General features: G+C 33.7%; 1 protein-coding gene across 1 annotated transcript in view; it reads right to left on the bottom strand.

Annotated features, from left to right (window-relative positions):
- Positions 1–11546, bottom strand: part of LOC120127296 — a 70519-nt gene extending 58973 nt beyond the window's left edge. Inside the window, 12 exon segments of the mRNA XM_039145234.1 lie at positions 4604–4762; positions 4932–5092; positions 5253–5453; positions 5595–5696; positions 6861–6978; positions 7144–7244; positions 9252–9302; positions 9933–9980; positions 10067–10162; positions 10375–10478; positions 10637–10718; positions 11334–11546. Coding sequence (XP_039001165.1) covers positions 4604–4762; positions 4932–5092; positions 5253–5453; positions 5595–5696; positions 6861–6978; positions 7144–7244; positions 9252–9302; positions 9933–9980; positions 10067–10162; positions 10375–10478; positions 10637–10718; positions 11334–11348 — 1238 coding nt within the window. The 5' untranslated portion in view covers positions 11349–11546.
- Positions 11547–19188: the final 7642 nt, after the last annotated feature.

The following is a 19188-nucleotide window of genomic DNA, read 5'->3' as shown; positions in this document are numbered from 1 at the left end:
TATAATTCGAAAATGTTATCAGTTTTGGGGTAGGTTTCGCGGACCGCACTCCAGATTTCAACGGCTGTGGTGTACAGAAGAAAGTTTCTGCTTATACTCGAGGTCATGGAATTAAGGAGCCAAGTCATAACCTGACCATTGTCACGCATCCACTTAACAAAAACAATGTCAGTCGTAGCAGGCTTCTTGATTTTACCAATAACGTAGACCAATCTTTCTCTTCCTAAGAGAAAAATCTTAACCGATTGGGACCATTCAAGAAAGTTGTCATTCAATCGATGGCAGGTGACAGTCAGACCAGATGAATCTGATTAAGCAACAGAACCATAAAGATTTTATGGATTTGAAGTGATCTCCGGAGTAGGAGATGTAAGAGAAGAAGTTGCAGGCATGGTCTAGGTTGGAAAGAAACCGTAACCTAATCTGATACCATGTAGAAATTAGAGTAATTCTCTGTATTTTCTTATTTATTCAATAGGACATATTGCATCTTTATATATACAAAATATATCTCTAAATTAGGAAACTCTAAGTTAGGAAAGATACTAATCCTAAGAGATATGATCCCTTAAAAATAATGGATTGTAAAAAAAGAATATTTACAGAATCCCTTAACTGAAGGGATGGTAACAACTCATATATTTCTATAATTCCTACAATAATAAATTGGCAAGGCTGTCAATACAGATTTTAAAAGCACTAATCTTCCAGCCAGTGATAAAGTGGCAGCCTTCCATTTAGCAAGCTTTTTGTAAAATTTTTGAATTACAAGCCCCCCCAAAGCCTTCAAATTTCTATTGGTCTCGAGAGGCAAGACTAGGTACTTAGAAGGAAAATGACCCATCGAAACGTCTACAGCTAAACCTCACTCTTTAAGGACTTCTTCATCGACATTGATCCCAACCAGCCTACTTTTAGAACAATTCAATTGGAGACCCAATCAGCTCAAACACTCGCAATACTCTTATAACGTTCATGATTTGGCCTCTCGAGGCATTGTAGAAGATGGTTAAATCATCTACAAATTGGTGGATTAACAAAAAGGGATTTTCCAATCTGCTCATTAGAAAGTCGTTGAATAAACCTACGTTGACTGCCTTTGCCAACATCAGATTCAACACCTCTCTTACCAAGTTGAAAAGCAAAAGAGAAAGGGAGCAGCCTTGACGAAGACCTCTAGCCATCGAAAACTCCTCCGTAGGCAATCCATTAACAAGAACTGAAATAGAGGCTGATGAGATACATATTTTTTTTTTTTTGATAAGAAAAACCCCCTTCGTAATTAATGGAGCTTGGGGAAAGCTCCTTAATCATAAGGAGGAAAAGAGTGCCTTAGGAATTTATTCAACATAAAATACAAAAGAAACAACTAGGACAACACCCCCATCTAACTCAGAGAAACCTACAACACCAATACCCAAAACAATCCAAAAACCAATACAGTAACTTAATCTACAACAACAAAGCAGAACCCTAGATCAGAGGATGAGTCTTGTTTACCACACTACCAAAACTATTACAAGGATTAAGCCAATACAAAACCCAAAGGAAAAACACAAAACCGTACAACAATAAGCCTGCAACACTCAACTGATCCCCTGCTTAGCTAACCTGTCAGCCTCCAAATTACAACTCCTAGGAATCCATCTAAGAACGACGCCCATAGCAGTAACAAGAGCTCCAATTTTCTCTACCAAATCACTGAAAAAAGTAGGGGCAGGTTGCAGCTTTAAAATCCAATCCACTGCACATTTGCAATCACTCTCAATAATAAGTCTTCCCTTCTTAGCCCAATCGGAAGAATAGAAAAAACACATTCCTTCCTTAATAGCTTTCAGTTCAGTCAAAGTAGGAAGACCAGGCCCTACTGCAGAAGAGAAAGATGCTAAAGAGCAGCTGAAAGAGTCTCTCAAAACACCACCAATACCACCTTGCATCCCATCTCCAGTCACTGCCCCTTCAACATTGAGTTTGAACATATCCGATGGTGGAGGAGACCAACCAATAACCTTCTTAGTACTAGTACTTATGTGAAATTGATCAGCCCGCGTAGGGTCCCTTACTAGAAGGTCTGTCTGAATCCGAACCGAAGGGTGTTTAGCTAAGAACCATTTCGCTAATCTAAATCTAGTGATAAAGTACAGAACAATACTGTCACACTTTCCATTTTAAAAAACAACCAGATTCCTTGCCTTCCAAATTGACCAGAAAATGACAGTCGGAATGAATCTCCAAATAATAGAATTATGCTTAAGATTCGATCACGAGCATCTCTTTCATGGTTCGGATTTGGATTGGTCATTCAATGGAGTCATAAGCCCTCTTGAAATCAACTTTCAACACTAAACCTTACAAACCTTTCCTCCTCCAATAGTCAATCTCTTCATTCGATACAAAGGAACAGTCAAGGATTTGTCTACCCGGGATAAAAGCAAATTGTGTGGGGCATATAATAGAATTAATGCATGATCTCAATCTCGTAGACAACACCTTTGATAAGATCTTATAAAGGCCTCTCACCAAGCTAATTGGTATGTAATCCTCCAACCCATCCGGATTTTTATTTTTTTTTTGGAATCAAGGTGATGAAAGCATGGTTGATCCCAGACTCTCACCTCTTGCTCAAGAAGAAATCCTTGAAAACTTTCAGAATAAGATCCATGAGATTTGGCTAGAATTTCTTGAAGAAACCCATATTAAGCCCATCCGGTCTAGGGGCTTTATTGCTATCAGAAGAAGAAATGGCTTCCCAAATCTCCTCTTTCGAGAATTGCTTTTCTAGGGAGGCAGCCTGCTCGATAAACAACTTGGAGAAATTAAGATTCATCTCCTCGGCCTCAAGGGAGGAAATCCTGTTTTAGGCATTCTTAAAAAAATCATAGATACAACATCCAGGTAGATCTACTAATAGGAGATCCAAGGCTGGCAGATGGTTTAGCAGTCAATTTTCAGAAGAAGAAGAAGGATCTGTGCTGGTACTCACCTCCACCTGATTTTTATAAATTCAATGTGGATGGGGCAGTTAGAAGTGATGGTTTGCAGGGTGGAATCGGAGGTCTGTTGAGAGATTCGAATGGCTCTACCGTGATCTATTTCTCTAAGCCTGTCGGACCTGGTCCTCCTCTGTTTGCTGAGTTAAAAGCCATTAAAGAAGGAATTGATCTATTTCTACATTCGGACTGGGCGTCGAAGGGAAGACTTATTCTCGAAAGTGATTGTAAGACTGCAGTGGATTGGATTTTCAGGCCTACTGAGGCTCCTTCGTTCTTCAGTTCTTTGGTTCGGGAAATTGGGGATGTAATTTCGGGTAGGGATATTATGGTTAGGTTGATTCCTAGGGCTTGTAATTGGGAGGCGGACAAGTTAGCTAAGGAGGGGATAGGCTGAATGTCCTTACTGTTAGCGGTTATGTTTGGTATTTTAATTCGGGTGATTTTGTAAGTTATAGTTTTATGTAATTCGGGTTTACTAATATATTGAGGTACTCTTTTCCTCCTTCCGCTAGTTGCATCTTATCAAGAGGCAACTATGAGGGAGGTTTTTAATGAGACCTCCTACTCCTATCAAAAAAAAATAGATACAACTTCTAATCAACTTAGGATCTGAGATTCTCTTCCCATCGATTCTCGGAGATTTAATGGAGTTTATCCTTTTCCTGTTCGACGCACAAATGTGAAAATACCTCAAGTTCCGATCACCATCCTGACCCATTTAGCCCTTGAATTCTGATGCTAGATACTTTCTTCTATTCGGTACAAATCCCGGTCTTAGAGGCTGATAACTTGTTTTAAGTTTTTACCTAAAGCAAGTTATCAAGCTCCAAGACTAATAGCTTCATGCAATAATTACTTAGATAATGCACTGCTAGGAATTTTTGCTTGGGGACTAAGAATTTTTTTGGGGGTGGGCAAAGGTAAAAATAATTTGATTTAAAATGTCTTCAATTGAATTATTAATTCTTGATAGGGGGCTATAATACTTACACCATACACCGAATATAAGACTACAAAAATTAATTTACCTAAAACAAACCTAAAGTTATCAGCCTCCAAGACTAATAACTTTATGCAATAATTATTTAAATAATGCACAGGGGCAAAACTAGGAACTTTTCTTAGGGACTAAGAATTTTTTTTTGTGGTGGGCAGAGGTAAAAAAATTGATTTAAAATGTCTTCAATTGAATTATTAATTCTTGAGAGGGACCAAAAATGAAACTTCCCATTAATTGAAGGGCTAATATGGACTAAATTGAACTAATTAAATTTTGAAGTGACTATAATTGTATTTTACCATTATTAATTAATTTCTCGAAGGCCTTCCTCCCCCCCCAAAAAAAATCCTGGAGGATTTGCCATTGATAATGCATGATCATGATCGCTCGCAATAAGAAACCCTGTCTAGTTGCCACTTGCCACTTGAGCTTAGATAAGTTTTTGTAATAATTACGATACAATACAACAACTCAACTAAACCATGCTTTTTTTTCAAAACTAGAGAAAGATTAGGGCGTCCAGCATGCAGATCATTGTACCAGTAATGACCAAATTTTACTTTATTTCAAAGAGAGAAAGCAAAGTTTAGGCAAAGCTAAGCATTCTTACCTCCATAGAAGAATTACTTTTGAGTCAAGATCTTTCTCAATGTCTCTAACTTCTGACTTGTCAACACTTGATGACTGTTGCAGCAAACTGGCATACAAGTGAACATAACGCCGACGAAGCTTGCACATGAGCGAAATTCGATCCCAAGAGAACCGATAGCTGAAATAAATAAACATTTTAATGGGGGAAAATATTTACTCTAACAGCAGATGAGAAAGAGAAGCAACAGATAAGAAAGATTATCAAAAGACATATTTATAAAAAGAGATACTCCTAGAATAATTATTAAATGCAAATATTTATAAAAGGATTACTCTGTAATCTATACCACATTTTCCTCTGTTGCAGTGTAGCCTGAGCTGCATAACGCCACCATAAGAAATAAGACTCCTTCGAAACTGGCATCACGGGTCTTAAATGGGAAATTTCAATATATGTCTTATATCTTGAAATAACTTCTAAAAGTTTTATCCAATCATGATATTGTGCCTGTAAAAGGGGGAGAAGCTCAATTTCAAGACTCGAGTAGAAGAATCCTTTCCCTTTCTCATTATTTCTTGATTGACAATGCAAAGGAGACAAATTTAAATCTATCTTATTCAAGAAATAGAAATTAAATATATATACGGGGAAAAGTTAAGTATAGGACCTCAGTGATAGTTAAGGAAACATCACTTAGGACAAGAGAAGCCTTCTCAAAAGGAATATCTGAATCATTTCTTTCTTGATTTCCAAGCCGATGATACTTGAGTATTCCATTGATTGGTGACACCAAGTAATTACGATTCATTGCCCACTTAGACACCACTGCACAATCAGCAGCTGGTTCATTTATACCATCTTCAAATACCTGGATAAACAACAATTTAGCAAGAAGATGAGACATGTAAAATTTAGTGTGAAGTTTCAGTTAAACTTCATCATGTTACCACAATGAAAATTATGGAACTATGGAAGTGAATGAGATTATGATGCCACACAAGAGCCAAACCTCAATCCATTCTTTGGGACTAAGATCCTCCCATTTCATATCCAAATTCCAAGGCAGCTTATCTGAATCATGATACACAGCTAGCCTCTCCAGTTGCAAAGCCTGAGCATAAACTTCACAAGCATTAGTGAATCATGTTTTTCTTGTCATTCAAAAACAAAAAAGCATCAGCAGCAGCAGTTATGACAAACCAGCAAAGGGTAAACCTAAAAGCCAAAGCATAAAAAAACTTAAGAATTCAAAAGGAGTATGGTCCCAAGTCCCAACATTTTCTCTCATTCAATTAAATGTGACGACATTTTTAAGATAATCTTCAGTTTGGCGTGCAAGTATTTGTTCCCATCATCTCCAAATAATCCTCTCCAAATATAGTATGGCCTCCAAAATAATAATCAAGGTTATGAATTGAGTTGCAAGAATTCTAAAGAGAAGAAAAATAAGTTCCCATCATCTCATGTTTGTCCAACCCCATAATTTACTGATGAAATTCAATTACGATCATGGTTAACTAAAGTCTACATTCAAAAAGAAACATATCGTCCTCATTGAGGAGCATAGATCATATATTAATCGATTCATATATTTGTTGCGACGCATTTGAATTCGAGGCAATGTCCTAATCATGCAAGCAACCTCTCCAAATATAGTATGGCCTCCAAAATAATAATCAAGGTTATGAATTGAGTTGCAAGAATTCTAAAGAGAAGAAAATAAGTTCCCATCATCTCATGTTTGTCCAACCCCATAATTTACTGAGGAAATTCAATTACGATCATGGTTAACTAAAGTCTACATTCAAAAAGAACATATCGTCCTCTTGAGGAGCATAGATCATATATTAATCGATTCATATATTTGTTGCGACGCATTTGAATTCGAGGCAATGTCTTAATCATGCAAGCAACACAAATGTAGAAACATCAAAAATTGAAACTTATACCATCATGACTTGAAAAGTAGATCACCCTTTAACAAACTGGAATGAAGTTTATTCAAACATGTTTCTCTCTTGAGAAATTCTGAGAATAAATCAGAACTTCAAAACAAGGAGAAACAATTCAACCAGTTACCAGACATAATAATCACCATTCCCAAAGTTTGGGATGCAACTTCAAGCCACACTATTTGGATTCAATACCTCTATTTCAAGAAACAACCATAGTGTTTTACCATTGACTTGTTTTATAAAATTATTTATACCCTTCTCAAATGTTTCTAAGGACAGTAGAACATGTTAATAGGGCAGGCAAATAAAAATGAGCTAACCTTACGCAATTTATCTAAAGCACCACTGGTATCAAAGGTCTCATTTCCTTGCTCATCCATTGTAACAGCAGCAAGCTTAGCCAGTGTAACACCAGAAGAAAATGGATGGCCAGGATTGCTACAATGTTACAGCCCATTTATACAAAAGCAAACTAATCAGTAAAGAAAGAAAAATATGCATATGAGTGTTAGAAGGAAGCACTATCTTAGCTTACAAAGGTTATGAAAACTACAAATCCAAAAACAGACAAATTAAACCAAAAAAAATGAACATGATCCCCACCTGATGCAATCCTCATATCTAATATGTACATTGCTAATAGTTATCTTCAAGTTTCCAATAATTGTAGCAATCAAAGAACCAAGCCACGAATTTCCAGCAGGCTGCGAACACAACTCAAACAGGAAGGGGAAAGAAAGAGCTAACAATAAGTGACTAAAATTTGCAAAAAGCAACAATTTCTCCAATATACATAAGCTGGTAGAAGAAACAGAACATAATCAAATTAGTCAAACTAGCATAAACAAATGAAGGATATACAAGTATGACAATTAACATATCAAGAGCCATCCAGCAAGATTTTAGCAAGAACATAAAGGTACATATTAGCAATACAAAAGGTTGGCAATAGCCTCAAATGTATTTTAGAGACACTCTGTTTGGAGGAATTTTATTTGTAGCAAATACAACATTGATTCTTCAAGGTTACTGTTTGATAGCAAGGTTTCTCCTCAATCTTCTTGGCTTTGGAGATCGGTGATTAACAATCATTACAAACAAGACTCCTTTGGCTCTAAGTTTCGAAGTTTGTGTAGTTTTTATGTTGGAAATGGTAAGCTTATTCGTTTTTGACAAGATAGTTGGGCTGCAGATTATCCGCTTCAGTTTCTTTTTCCTAGATTGTTTTCGGTTTCTTCTAATAGATCTGGTAAACTTTGTGAGTTTGGGGAATTCCTTCCATCTGGCTGGGTTTGGGATGTTCATGTTAGAAGAAATTTAAATGATTGGGAGGTTGAACAATGGTGTAACTTGGTGAGCTTCATCTCTCCCTATTCTTTGTCTAAAGATTCCAGTGATATTTTACTTTGGAAAGGCAGTGGGGATGGTGTTTTTTCAGTCAGTTCTAGTATTAAAAGTTGAGCTTCAGGATCAGATGATGTTTGCTTCTGGAATAACATTATTTGGAGAGGTTTGGTACCCCCTAGAGTTGAATCTTTAATGTGGCAGGTTGTGCTTTGCAAGCTAGCTGTTAAATCCGAACTGATTAAAAGAGGTGTTCAAGGTATTGAGGATGATTTATGCCCTCTTTGTAAATTGGTTGAGGAAACTTCCACGCACTTATTCTTTACATGTTCGGTTGCATGGGCTTTGTGGTACAAATTTTATAATTTTTGGAGATTTAGTTCTGTGTTTCCTACTGATGCAAGAACCTTTCTTATTGCTTGGGATGAGTTGAAATCAAATTCTTCTATTTGGACTTTCATTCCTGGGGCTATTATTTGAACCATTTGGAAGGCCAGAAAATTTATTGTCTTCGAAGGGGTAAAGCTTGATCAGTTAGAGTTATTTTTCTTATCACGAGTTAGGTTGGCTTCTTGGTTTCTAGCTAAGCACAAGGACGTTTCTATTCATAAGGATTCCTTGATTATGGATCCTTCATTAGCATATTCCTACTCGCCCTTCAGTTTTATGAAGTCTTCTTCATTCCCTTGGGTACCTCCCCCTTCTGGTTTTTTTAAATTGAATGTGGACGCAGCCGTTAGTAGTGACTGGAAGAAATCGGGTATAGGAGGTATTTGAAGGGATCATTCAGGTTCAGTCCTAGGTTCTTTTCAAGCGTCAGCTGGTCCGGGACCTCCGACTATGATCGAACTTAAAGCTATTTAGAGGGGTATTTCATTATATGCTTCTGCTCAAGGGAGGGTTAAAGATAGGCTGATTGTTGAGAGTGATAGCAGGGTTGCAGTAGACTGGATCAACAATGTCAATTCATGCCCAGTTGTTTATGCATTCGTTGTTAGTGATATAGTTGACAATCTTAGATTTTTGGGGGGGTTATAAATTGGGTTGCAAGGTCAGCTAATATGGACGCCGATGCTTTAGCAAAGGCTGGAATAGGCTAATTTTTATGTTGTTTGTTGTTTCAGTTTAGCATTTGATTCCTGTTCGGGTGGGATTTATAGACTGTTGTAAGGGTTATTTCGAAGAGTCTATCGAGGTTGTAATCTTATTTTCTTTAATGAAAATCTAAGGCGCTCTTTTCCTCCTTCCATTGATTAAGGAGCTTCTTTTCAAACTCCATTAATCAAGAAGGAGGTTTTTAATGAGGCCTTCTAATCTTATCAAAAAAAAAAGAGAAAGTAAAACATTTTTAGCATCCATAGCCATACATTTCCCTCCGTTGACCCAGATATTGCTTCAAGAGTTGCAGATTCTGTCTCCTGCAGGCAATAGAATAAGTGTTAAATATTATATACTCATGCATCATAGAGGGTTGATTCTTGTAATGGTGTATCTTTTATGATCTGGTTGTATCTTTGAAGGTTGATTTAAACCCTTTTTCTAATAATACTTGAGGTACTCTTTTCCTCCTGCTTTTTGTCAGTTTACCTCTATGGTATATCGACAATTATGAAGGGGGGTTTTAATGAGACCTCCAATTTTTATCAAAAAAATATACTCATGCATCATGCATGACTAAAAATCAAAATATATAGCATGCCAACAAATTACAAAAATGCTTGTGAGATATAACATTTTAAGCACACAACTCTACATGATTGCACAACAACCATGCAGGCTTACAATAATTAGTTCAGGGATGTCTAATCTGCTACAAATAAGGGAAACATCACAAAACCATGAATGTTTTAAGCATTTGATAGAAACAACCACTACAATAATGATTCTTGCTGAGGAAAAATGTTTAGAATCACAAACTTGGCATCGAAAGAATTGTCATTTCCCTATCAGTACATTTTCAACAAGAATATACTCAAAGGAATCAAAATAACACTATGCACACATGCTATAAGTTGAAGAGCATATTTGATAGAATGCTAAAGGTTTACCTCAATTTGTTGAATTTTAGCTTCAAGAAGTTTTTCCCTATCATCCTCCTATACAAAATTGAAATAAGATCCCAAATCAAAGTAGAAGGAAATTAAAAAGAAATTCCCTCTCTTCAAATAGAATATCATCCTACCTTGAGAGTCCGGCCATCAAGAACTGGGTGAGCAAGAACAAATACACGATCAATAAGAACAATTACAGGTTCTTTACCTAATCTTTTCCAAGGAACCTGCAACATAAAATTCCAAAAGAAGAATATGAACATAAATAATCAGAACAAAACACACATTTCAAAAGAGAGAAAAAAAACATTATTTGTCCAAGTACAATTAAAAACTATCATATCAAAAAAGGAATTATTTTTCCAAGTTGTCCAATGGAAGAAGTGACAGAAATAAACCTAATAGAAAATAAAACATACACTATCGAAAACATAGTCACCTTTAGGGTTATGGTGCCCACAAAACCAGCTTTGACAGTAACTGGAAGATTTAAAGAGTTTAGGGCCTCTGCCTTCAAATTTAAATTTTTGAGGACAACGTCACCTGTAAAAAGAAGAAAATTTGTAAAAAGAATGTGACAGCATGTTCATGTCCCAAGCTGCTTTCATAAGAAAACGTCATTTAACAATCGTAGCTCAAACAGATGATAAAAAAGATCAGTAAGAAAACAAAACAAAATCAAATAATATTGCAGAAAAAACCTTTCCAAACACTGATCTTTAAAGTCTCTAATGAGAGACCATGAACATATTCCCCCAAGTATCTTCGAAGCAAATGCAGAACCTATAAACATAGAACAATATGAACAAATTCAGAAGCCCCAAAAGAAATGGGTAAACACAGGGTACTTGCAGAAAGGATTAAATGTCAAGAAGAACGATTATAAGTAATAAAACAAAAATATAAGCTCAAAGGCTCAACAGTTGCAAAAATAAATAAATATCTCGAGGAAATATGATGATTGAATGAAAGAACCCAGACATCAAATACAAACCAAAAACCCACATATCTTTAATCAAGTTACTTAAATCGGATACATTGATATCATTTAGAAACAAACATTCCGACTGAAAACTTTTTAAATTTATGCCTAATTTAAGTCTGTTTCGTTACTCTTCTCTTATCATGTACACTGCTATTATAACGCCCTGCGTGATGATAACCTCGCAACCCACATATCACTGTGAAAACCATTTTTATTAAGAGAAACCCCATAAATTAGATTCCTCCGATCTAAATCATTAACTTACATACTCACAAACCTATAAAAATTTGATTGCTGACAAAATTTATTGGCTTCCAAAAACTTATGAAGCTATAAAAACACAGTAAACGAATCACTAATTCACTTGAGAAAGAAATGTAATCAAAAGGAAAATAAAAATAATAGAAGCTTACGTGAGCTTCAAACATGGCGATGATCGAAAGAGTGTCTCACTCCAGCCTGATTATTCGATCCGGTACCTAACAAAAACCATATTTCAGGGTATTGATTTGGGAGAATGGTGGGGAATTAGGGTTTTCGAGGAAAAGCCAAAACTTTGACCGATTGCAGTACGCATACAGCAGGAGAAGCGGACGTTTTTTCCGAAGATAGACAATGGAGAAATGTGAAAACAGAAACTGTTTGTATAAAAAAACATATAATAATGGCGCAAATAGCGTAATAAAAGGAAATTAAAATTACATTTTTTAGTATATATGAGTTAATTGCACTTTACGTACTCAAATTATGGTTTCTATTTTAAATTGATTTTTAAATTTTTAAATATTTTAATTTCATCCATAAACTATAATTATTATTTTAAATTAATCCTTAAACTTTTAAATATTTCATTTACATCCCTAAACTATGTCCTTCATTCTAAAATGATCCCCAAACATTTTCAACATTTCAATTTCATCCCAAATTATATATACATACTAATCACATTCCACGTTAATAAAATCATTAGGTCAAGTTATATTATTTTATTTTTGAAAAAAAATAAAGTTTAGGTTTTAATATGGTTAAAATTAATTACATATTTGGATTAATTTGGGGATGAAATTGTAAGGTTTAAAAGTCTATGGACCAATTTAGAATAGGGTCATTGTTTGGGATGAAATTGGAATATTTAAAATTTTAAAGACTAATTTCGAATGAGTATCAAAGATTGAAGATAAAATTAAAATATTCAAAAGCTTAGAGATCAACTTAGAATGAGAGTCGTAATCTAGAGACATGTGATCCAATTAACTATTAGGATATCATGAAAATTATCTATAATAATGTTTTCTACACATTCTTCGATATTTACTTTATGAATATCAAAACAAAATAAAAACATAATAAAAACTTAAATTTAGTGATAATTTTACAAATTTCAAAATAAATCGAATAAAATTGGATGAATATCAAAACAAAATAAAAACAAATTAATACGGGATAAGTATAAGGAATAACAATAACTCGTTTATCACTGAGGTCGATCGATTCGTGCCATTCTTTTAGTAAAACATATTATACTAAATATTTTATTTATAAATAATAAAAAATATTTTTAATAATAGTATTGATATAAATAATGTTAACTAATTATTATGATATTTTAAAAATAATACTCTTAAGGTTTTATAATAAATATTATTTATTGTATTTAGTATTTGTAATAAATAGAAAAATATAGTGAAACAACTAAAAATATGTATATTATTATGAGTATTTAGGATGTCTATTATTATTAGAATATTATGTATTAAATAAGATTTTGATGTACTTTATTATTGTGACTTTAATATATATTAGGATTAAAGTTTTATACGATTGATAACTCCCCAAAAAGAGTTATATTATAGCATTTTTATATTTAGAAATTTGCTAAAACTTAGGTTATTTTTAGTGAAAATACTTAGGATTTATACAACTAGGGATGAACCTAGGAGGGGAGGGTGGGGGCGGTCGTATCCTTGAAATTTTAGAATTATCATATATTTTATATTTTTAATGTATTTTCTATTGAAAATATGTTTTTTGTCCCCTATAATTTTATAAATTCAAGTTCGTCACACAACATTTCATAATACATCACACTTCATCCAATAAAGTGATTTTCACATGTTTCTTTCTATTTTGCTTTGGTAAATTGTCGCGATAGAACTATGTAATTTGTACACTCATTATCGCATGAGTAAAGACTCTATCGCCACAACGATGTAAGTGTATTTTGAAGAGCTATATAAGTGGAAGCTCACATATTTGGTATGGGAATTGCGATTCATTGGGAGCTTATCTCTATTATACATTTTCTTCTTTTCTTTTCCATTAAGATTCAAGAGTTAATTGAAATTTTCACATACTCTTTTATTTATTTGCTCTCACAAATGTCAATGCAATACTCTTCTATTTGTTAAAACAAACTTAACCTGATAGATTTATTTTGCATGTAACCCAGTCCTTGTGGATTCAACATCTGACAATCTTTGTGTCCATTTAAACGACTTGTGTATGATTATACATAATATTGTTAAATTAATCGATACATCATCCGACACATCAAATTATTGCACTAGTGTCGGGGTTTAGTTTTGGTTGTTTCTTATTTCTAGTGCCATTAACTCTTTTAGCTTTAGTTTTAACTTTAACGTTTTAGTTTAATCTTATCTGATTATATTTTCTTTTGTGATGATACATGTTTGTAGATATAGTACCTCTTTCGATGCATGACTCGAAGCACTGACAACGAAGTGTTTTCTACTAATCATGAGATGGACAAAACTTTTAGGAGATTATTACGTAAGAAACAAAGAGAGATATAACGTGAACAATCCAACTTTAGTTGATGGTCAAATTGTTGGCCAGGGTAATGACGGTGTACAACAAAGAATACATCCAATATTATTACCACGATATCCTTTAGAAGTTTGGAATCAATCGATTCAAGGTCATGTGGTGTCGATTCTCGATGACCTTAATCTAGGCATGGTCAAACATGCTATTCAAGTTACATATTTTAAGCTTAAACTCGTTATATTTCAAATCCTTCAATGAGATACTTTAATGGTTCAATGAGATACTTTAATGGTTTATCTGCAGAAGAACCGATGGCATTTACGATTATTTTTAAAGTTGAAAGTATTACTTTATTCTTTAAAAAAAATTTATTCTTTAAAAGACAGAGCAAAGGTATGGATGAACTCATTGCCTTCTGGTTCCATTGCGATATGGAATACACTTGCACAAAAGTTTCTTTTATGATTCAATCTGCCCACATCAAATGTAATGATATACATTATTCCACCAATTTGGATTATGAAAACTTATATGAGACGTGGGAAATATTTAAAAAGTTATTTTTGAAATGTATATTGCATGATTTTAAAGATTTTACGCAAATTAAAATGTTATATAAAGGATTGAATGATCACATTAGAATGATTGTCTACACATCTGTCAACGAAACATTGTTAGATCATTCTGAAGCAATTGACATTTTAGAGATGACAACTAACAATGACTATCAATACCTTACTGTAAGAATTATTCTCATAAAAAGAAGGAATGTTGGAGCCATTAAAGTAGATGCAATCACAACATTGATAGCCCAAATGTCGTCACTAGCAAATATTGTTAAATCAACGAAACAACCACCCAATTTTCATGTGGTTAAAGTTGTTGCACTGAATTATGTATATTGTGGAGACAACCAACATTGAGGACATGATAAGCATGTCATAGCACCGCCAAGCGATACTAAGGTTGTACAAGCCTATGGGAAGGAACACTACAAAGAGCGTTGCAAGATTATAATATTACGTAGTGGTACGGAGTTGGCTAATGTGGAGAAAGAAAATGTTAAGAAAGTCGAACTAACTAGTGAGGAGCAATCACTAATGAAAAGGAAAAATTCAAGGATAATGATAAATGTAACTAAATGAGTTTGACATACCAAAAGACTAAATTAAATTTTTTATAAAATTAATATTTTTATTCGGTTCAAGAATTTTCAAATTTGTAAAAATAATTTTTAAGGATCAAAATATAAAACTAAATTTAAATATGTGTTTGAAATTTATAAAGTCTTAAAATATTTTTGCAATATGAAACAAGGCTAATTTTAAAAGTTTTTTTAGTCTAGTTTCGAAACCTCTTAGGTGGTTTCAAAACCCCTGTGGTAGTAGCTAAAATTGGCCTTAAGGTTTCGAAACCCCCTTATTGATTTTGAAACCCCCTACTCGATGGTCAAAATTTTTAACGGAGAGTTTTGAAATCCCCTAGTTGGTTCGAAACCTCTATGCATATTTGCATTTAATGTGCGAATGTAATGCTTCAAATGGCTCCAAACTCCCTCCAACACCCACAAACGGATAGAAATAAATGAGGGCATATAAATTATTCAAATAGCCAAGAAGAGACAAGAAAGCTATTCCAACAATCAAAGAACAAATAGAGCCAAATTCATATTCAGTTTGTGTATTTCTTTCATTGAACACTAATCCATTCATTGTAATTTTATTCTAGTATTCTTGGAGCGTGTGAGAGATTCATTTTGCAAATAATCTACCTTTGTGAGGATATTCAAAGTTTGTTCAATTTGTAATTACTTCTTGGGAAGGGGTTAAACACTCAAGACTTTAGGGTATAAGTCTTAGTGTTGTGTAAGGTTACACCTTATCCTAAAAGGTTAGAATAAATTATTGAATTTGTTGAAATCCTTAGTTAGGAAGCTAAGGCAGTGGATGTAGACTTCATTAAGAAAGTTGAATCACTCTAAAATCCTTTGTGTCAATTTTTTTTCTTGATTAAGCTTCCAACAAATTTTTATTGCCAAGATCATCCCCTCTTGGCCATTTTCCTTGATCGATTGACTCAACAATTAGTATTAGATATAGACTCATTGAAAGGTTTTACCACCTCTTGAGAAGATCCTCGAAGAGTCAAGTCATCAATCTAGTCATCCATGGCAACTACACCAAGTTTTGACGTTGTCAATGATTCTCAACCTATCAATAAGTCTCCTTACTTAAATGGAGTAAACAATGTCTATTGGAGGAATATAATGATGTTTTTCATTCAAGCAAATGATTTGAGAGCTTGAAGCATCATGATAAGAAAACATTCTACTCCAACTAGAGAAATGGAGGAGTAGAGTAAAGAAGAAAAGAAATTGTTCTAGTTCAATACAAAGGCACACATTCTATTTTGTGCACCTAGCCCTGATGAATATGGAAGGGTTTCATCTTATTTCAATGCCAAGGAGATTTGGGAAAAAACTTGAAGTTACTCATGAAGGAACTAATGATGTAAGAAAAATTAAGATTAGCCTTATTAATCATAATTATGAAAACTTCAAGATGAGACCGGATGGGGATATTAAAAGCATGATCGATCGATTTTCGGTTATTGTCAATGGTCTCAAAGGCTTTGGAGAAGTCATTCCTAATGAGATGCTTGTTAGGAAAATGATATATAGTCTTCCCAAGTCATGGCAATCCAAGAAGGCCACCATATTTAAAGCAAAGAATCTAAAGACTCTTAATATAGATGAGCTTACTGGGTCTTTGCTTACTCATGAGGTGATGGTGAAGGAGGAAGAAGAATAAGAGAAGAAAGATGAGGAAAAAAAGGAAAAGGAAAAGGAAAAAAGATTGGTTTTGCTCTCAATTCTAAAAAATAAAAGAGTGACTCAAATGAAGATGATAAAGATGACGAAATGACAAAGTTTACCAAAAGATTCAAGAGGTTTGTGAGGTCCAACAAAGGAAGAAGATGCCAAAGAAATGAGGACTTTAAAAATGAATTCAAGGAGAATGATCATATTATTTGCTATGAGTGCAAAAAAACCGAGCATGTCAAGTTTGAATGCCCACACTTGAAGAAGAAGGGATCCTCGAAGAAAAAACACAAGACACATGTAACTATATAGAATGATGATGAGTCCTCCAATGAAGATGAGGAAGAAGTAGATGATTTGTGTCTCATGGCCATAGAGGATGATTCTAAGGTAACCTTTGATTCATCTATTTCAAAGGATTATTCATTTGATGAATTACAAGAGGCTTATGATGAATTAGCCTTAGAATTTGAGATCATGATTTCTAAAAATAAGAAAACATTTCCAAATTGAAAAATGAAAACGATCTCCTTTCTAAGACTAATCTTGAGCTTGAAAGTCAAGTCAAAGTTATGTAAGTTAAACTTGAAGAGTTTGAAAAATCAAGATTTGCATAATTTGCTTTCAAAAGAAGCTTAATGATCTTAAAGCTTCTTTTAACCATGTTGAGACAAAAAGATTTGAAAAGAGTGAACATTCAAAACCCATCTATGTTAAAAATAGATTTAATTATTACAAACATAGAGGTCCCCAAAGAACCTCATATAAAAAAATTATTAGAAGCATATAGGTCCTCAGAGGATTCATTGCTACTAATGATAAGGATATCCTTGAAAAATGGATACCCAAGGGGACAAGATTATTGGGAACTAATGTTAATGGACCAAAAGAATTTAGGTATCAAAAATTATAACTTAATCTATGTTTGTAGGTGGAGCATTGCTACAAGGTAAAAAGAAAAAGTTCAAATTCATAGTACCTTGATTGTGGATGCTCAAGACACATAACCAGTGATAAGAGCCGATTCTTGGAGCTTAAAGCTAAAAGTGGAGGAGTGATAACCTTTGGTGATAACTCAAAAGGCCACAATGAAAGAATTGGTTCTATTGGTAACAACTAAGGGATGTGCAAAAATATCTGGTCCGATTGATCTGATCCGTCGATCCGATCTGATTTTTAATTTTCTGATAATTCAGATTGGATATCAAACTTTCTAATTGAAAAAGATTTTTCTAAAGGGAAGGTTGATACTACACTTTTCATTAAAAGAAAATAGAATTACATATTAGTGGTACAAATTTTTGTTGATGATATTATATTTGGTGCTACTAATGATATTCTTTGCCAAGAATTCTCTAAGTTGATGCAAGGTAAATTTGAGATTAGCATGATGGAGAGCTCTCATTTTTCTTGGGACTCCAAGTCAAGCAAATAAAGGATGACATCTTCATCAATCAAGCTAAATACATAAGTGATATGCTCAAGAAGTTTGGCTTGGAGAATGTCAAACCTCAAAGCCACTCCCATGAGCACTTCAACAAAGCTTGACAAATATGAGGAAGGTAAATATGTAGATGTTAAATTATATAGGTCAATGATTGGTTCTTTCCTTTATCACACCACAAGTAGACCGAATATTATATTTAGTGTTTGCTTGTGTGTTAGATATCAATCTTGTCCTAAGGAATCTCATTTACATGTCATTAAGAGAATCTTTAAATACCTTAGAGACACTCCTAGTTTATTACTTTGATATCTTAGAGACTCACATTTTAGCTTGCATGCTATTTCGGATGTGGATTTTGGAGGTTGCAAATTGGATAGAAAAAGCACCCTCGATAAATGTCAATTCCTAGAAAATATGCTAATTTGATGGTTTTCTAAGAATCAAAATAGTGTTGCATTATCAACTGTAATGACGACTTTTTTCGCTCGGCGGGAATTTGAGAATTGTGTATTTGACAGAAAATAAAACATTGGAAAAGGTTATAGTCACCATCGACCATTGGGATTAGGTAGGCTGAATACCCTAAAAATCGTCTCTTTAAATAATTTTAATAAAAAAATTAAAAGGACGTGAGTGGTCTACGTTTTAAGAGATTTTGGGTCCAATAGTCGATTACGCCTAGAGAAGGATTAGCACCCCGCAGTGCCCGAAATCGGTACCGTCAATTATATTGGTGTCCATATTATTAAATATTAAAGATTTTGAATTTATAATCCTTTTATTCTCAAAATATTTTAAAAGAAATTTTAGGAAAAATGTTATTATTATTTATTTCCGATTGAAGAAGAAAGTAACTCCCTAGTTATGTTAAAAGAATTATTTCTTGTGTTTTAATCATAATATTAGAAGATTATTCGGTTTATAATAAATTTGAAAAGAAAAAAACTAAAAATGTCGATTATTATTCCTAATTAATGAAGAAAATAACTTCCTAGTTATATTAAGGGAATTATTTCTTATGTTTTAATTGAAATAATATTGGTATTTTCTATATTTTTAAAAAAATTAAGGAAAAATGTGACACAATTTATTTATTTTTAATTAACGAAGAAAGTGACTCACTAGTTATGTTAAGGGCACCATTTCTTATGATTTAATTAAAAATGTTTTAAAGGATGACATTTGAAAGATTTTTTTTTCTAAAAAAGAAAGC

The sequence above is a fragment of the Hibiscus syriacus genome, unplaced genomic scaffold, assembly GCF_006381635.1.
Source record: "Hibiscus syriacus cultivar Baekdansim isolate YM2019G1 unplaced genomic scaffold, ASM638163v2 tig00001478_pilon, whole genome shotgun sequence".
Classification (NCBI taxonomy): Eukaryota; Viridiplantae; Streptophyta; class Magnoliopsida; order Malvales; family Malvaceae; genus Hibiscus; species Hibiscus syriacus.
Note: the sequence above shows the minus strand (reverse complement) of the source record. Positions and strands in the feature narration are given on the sequence as shown.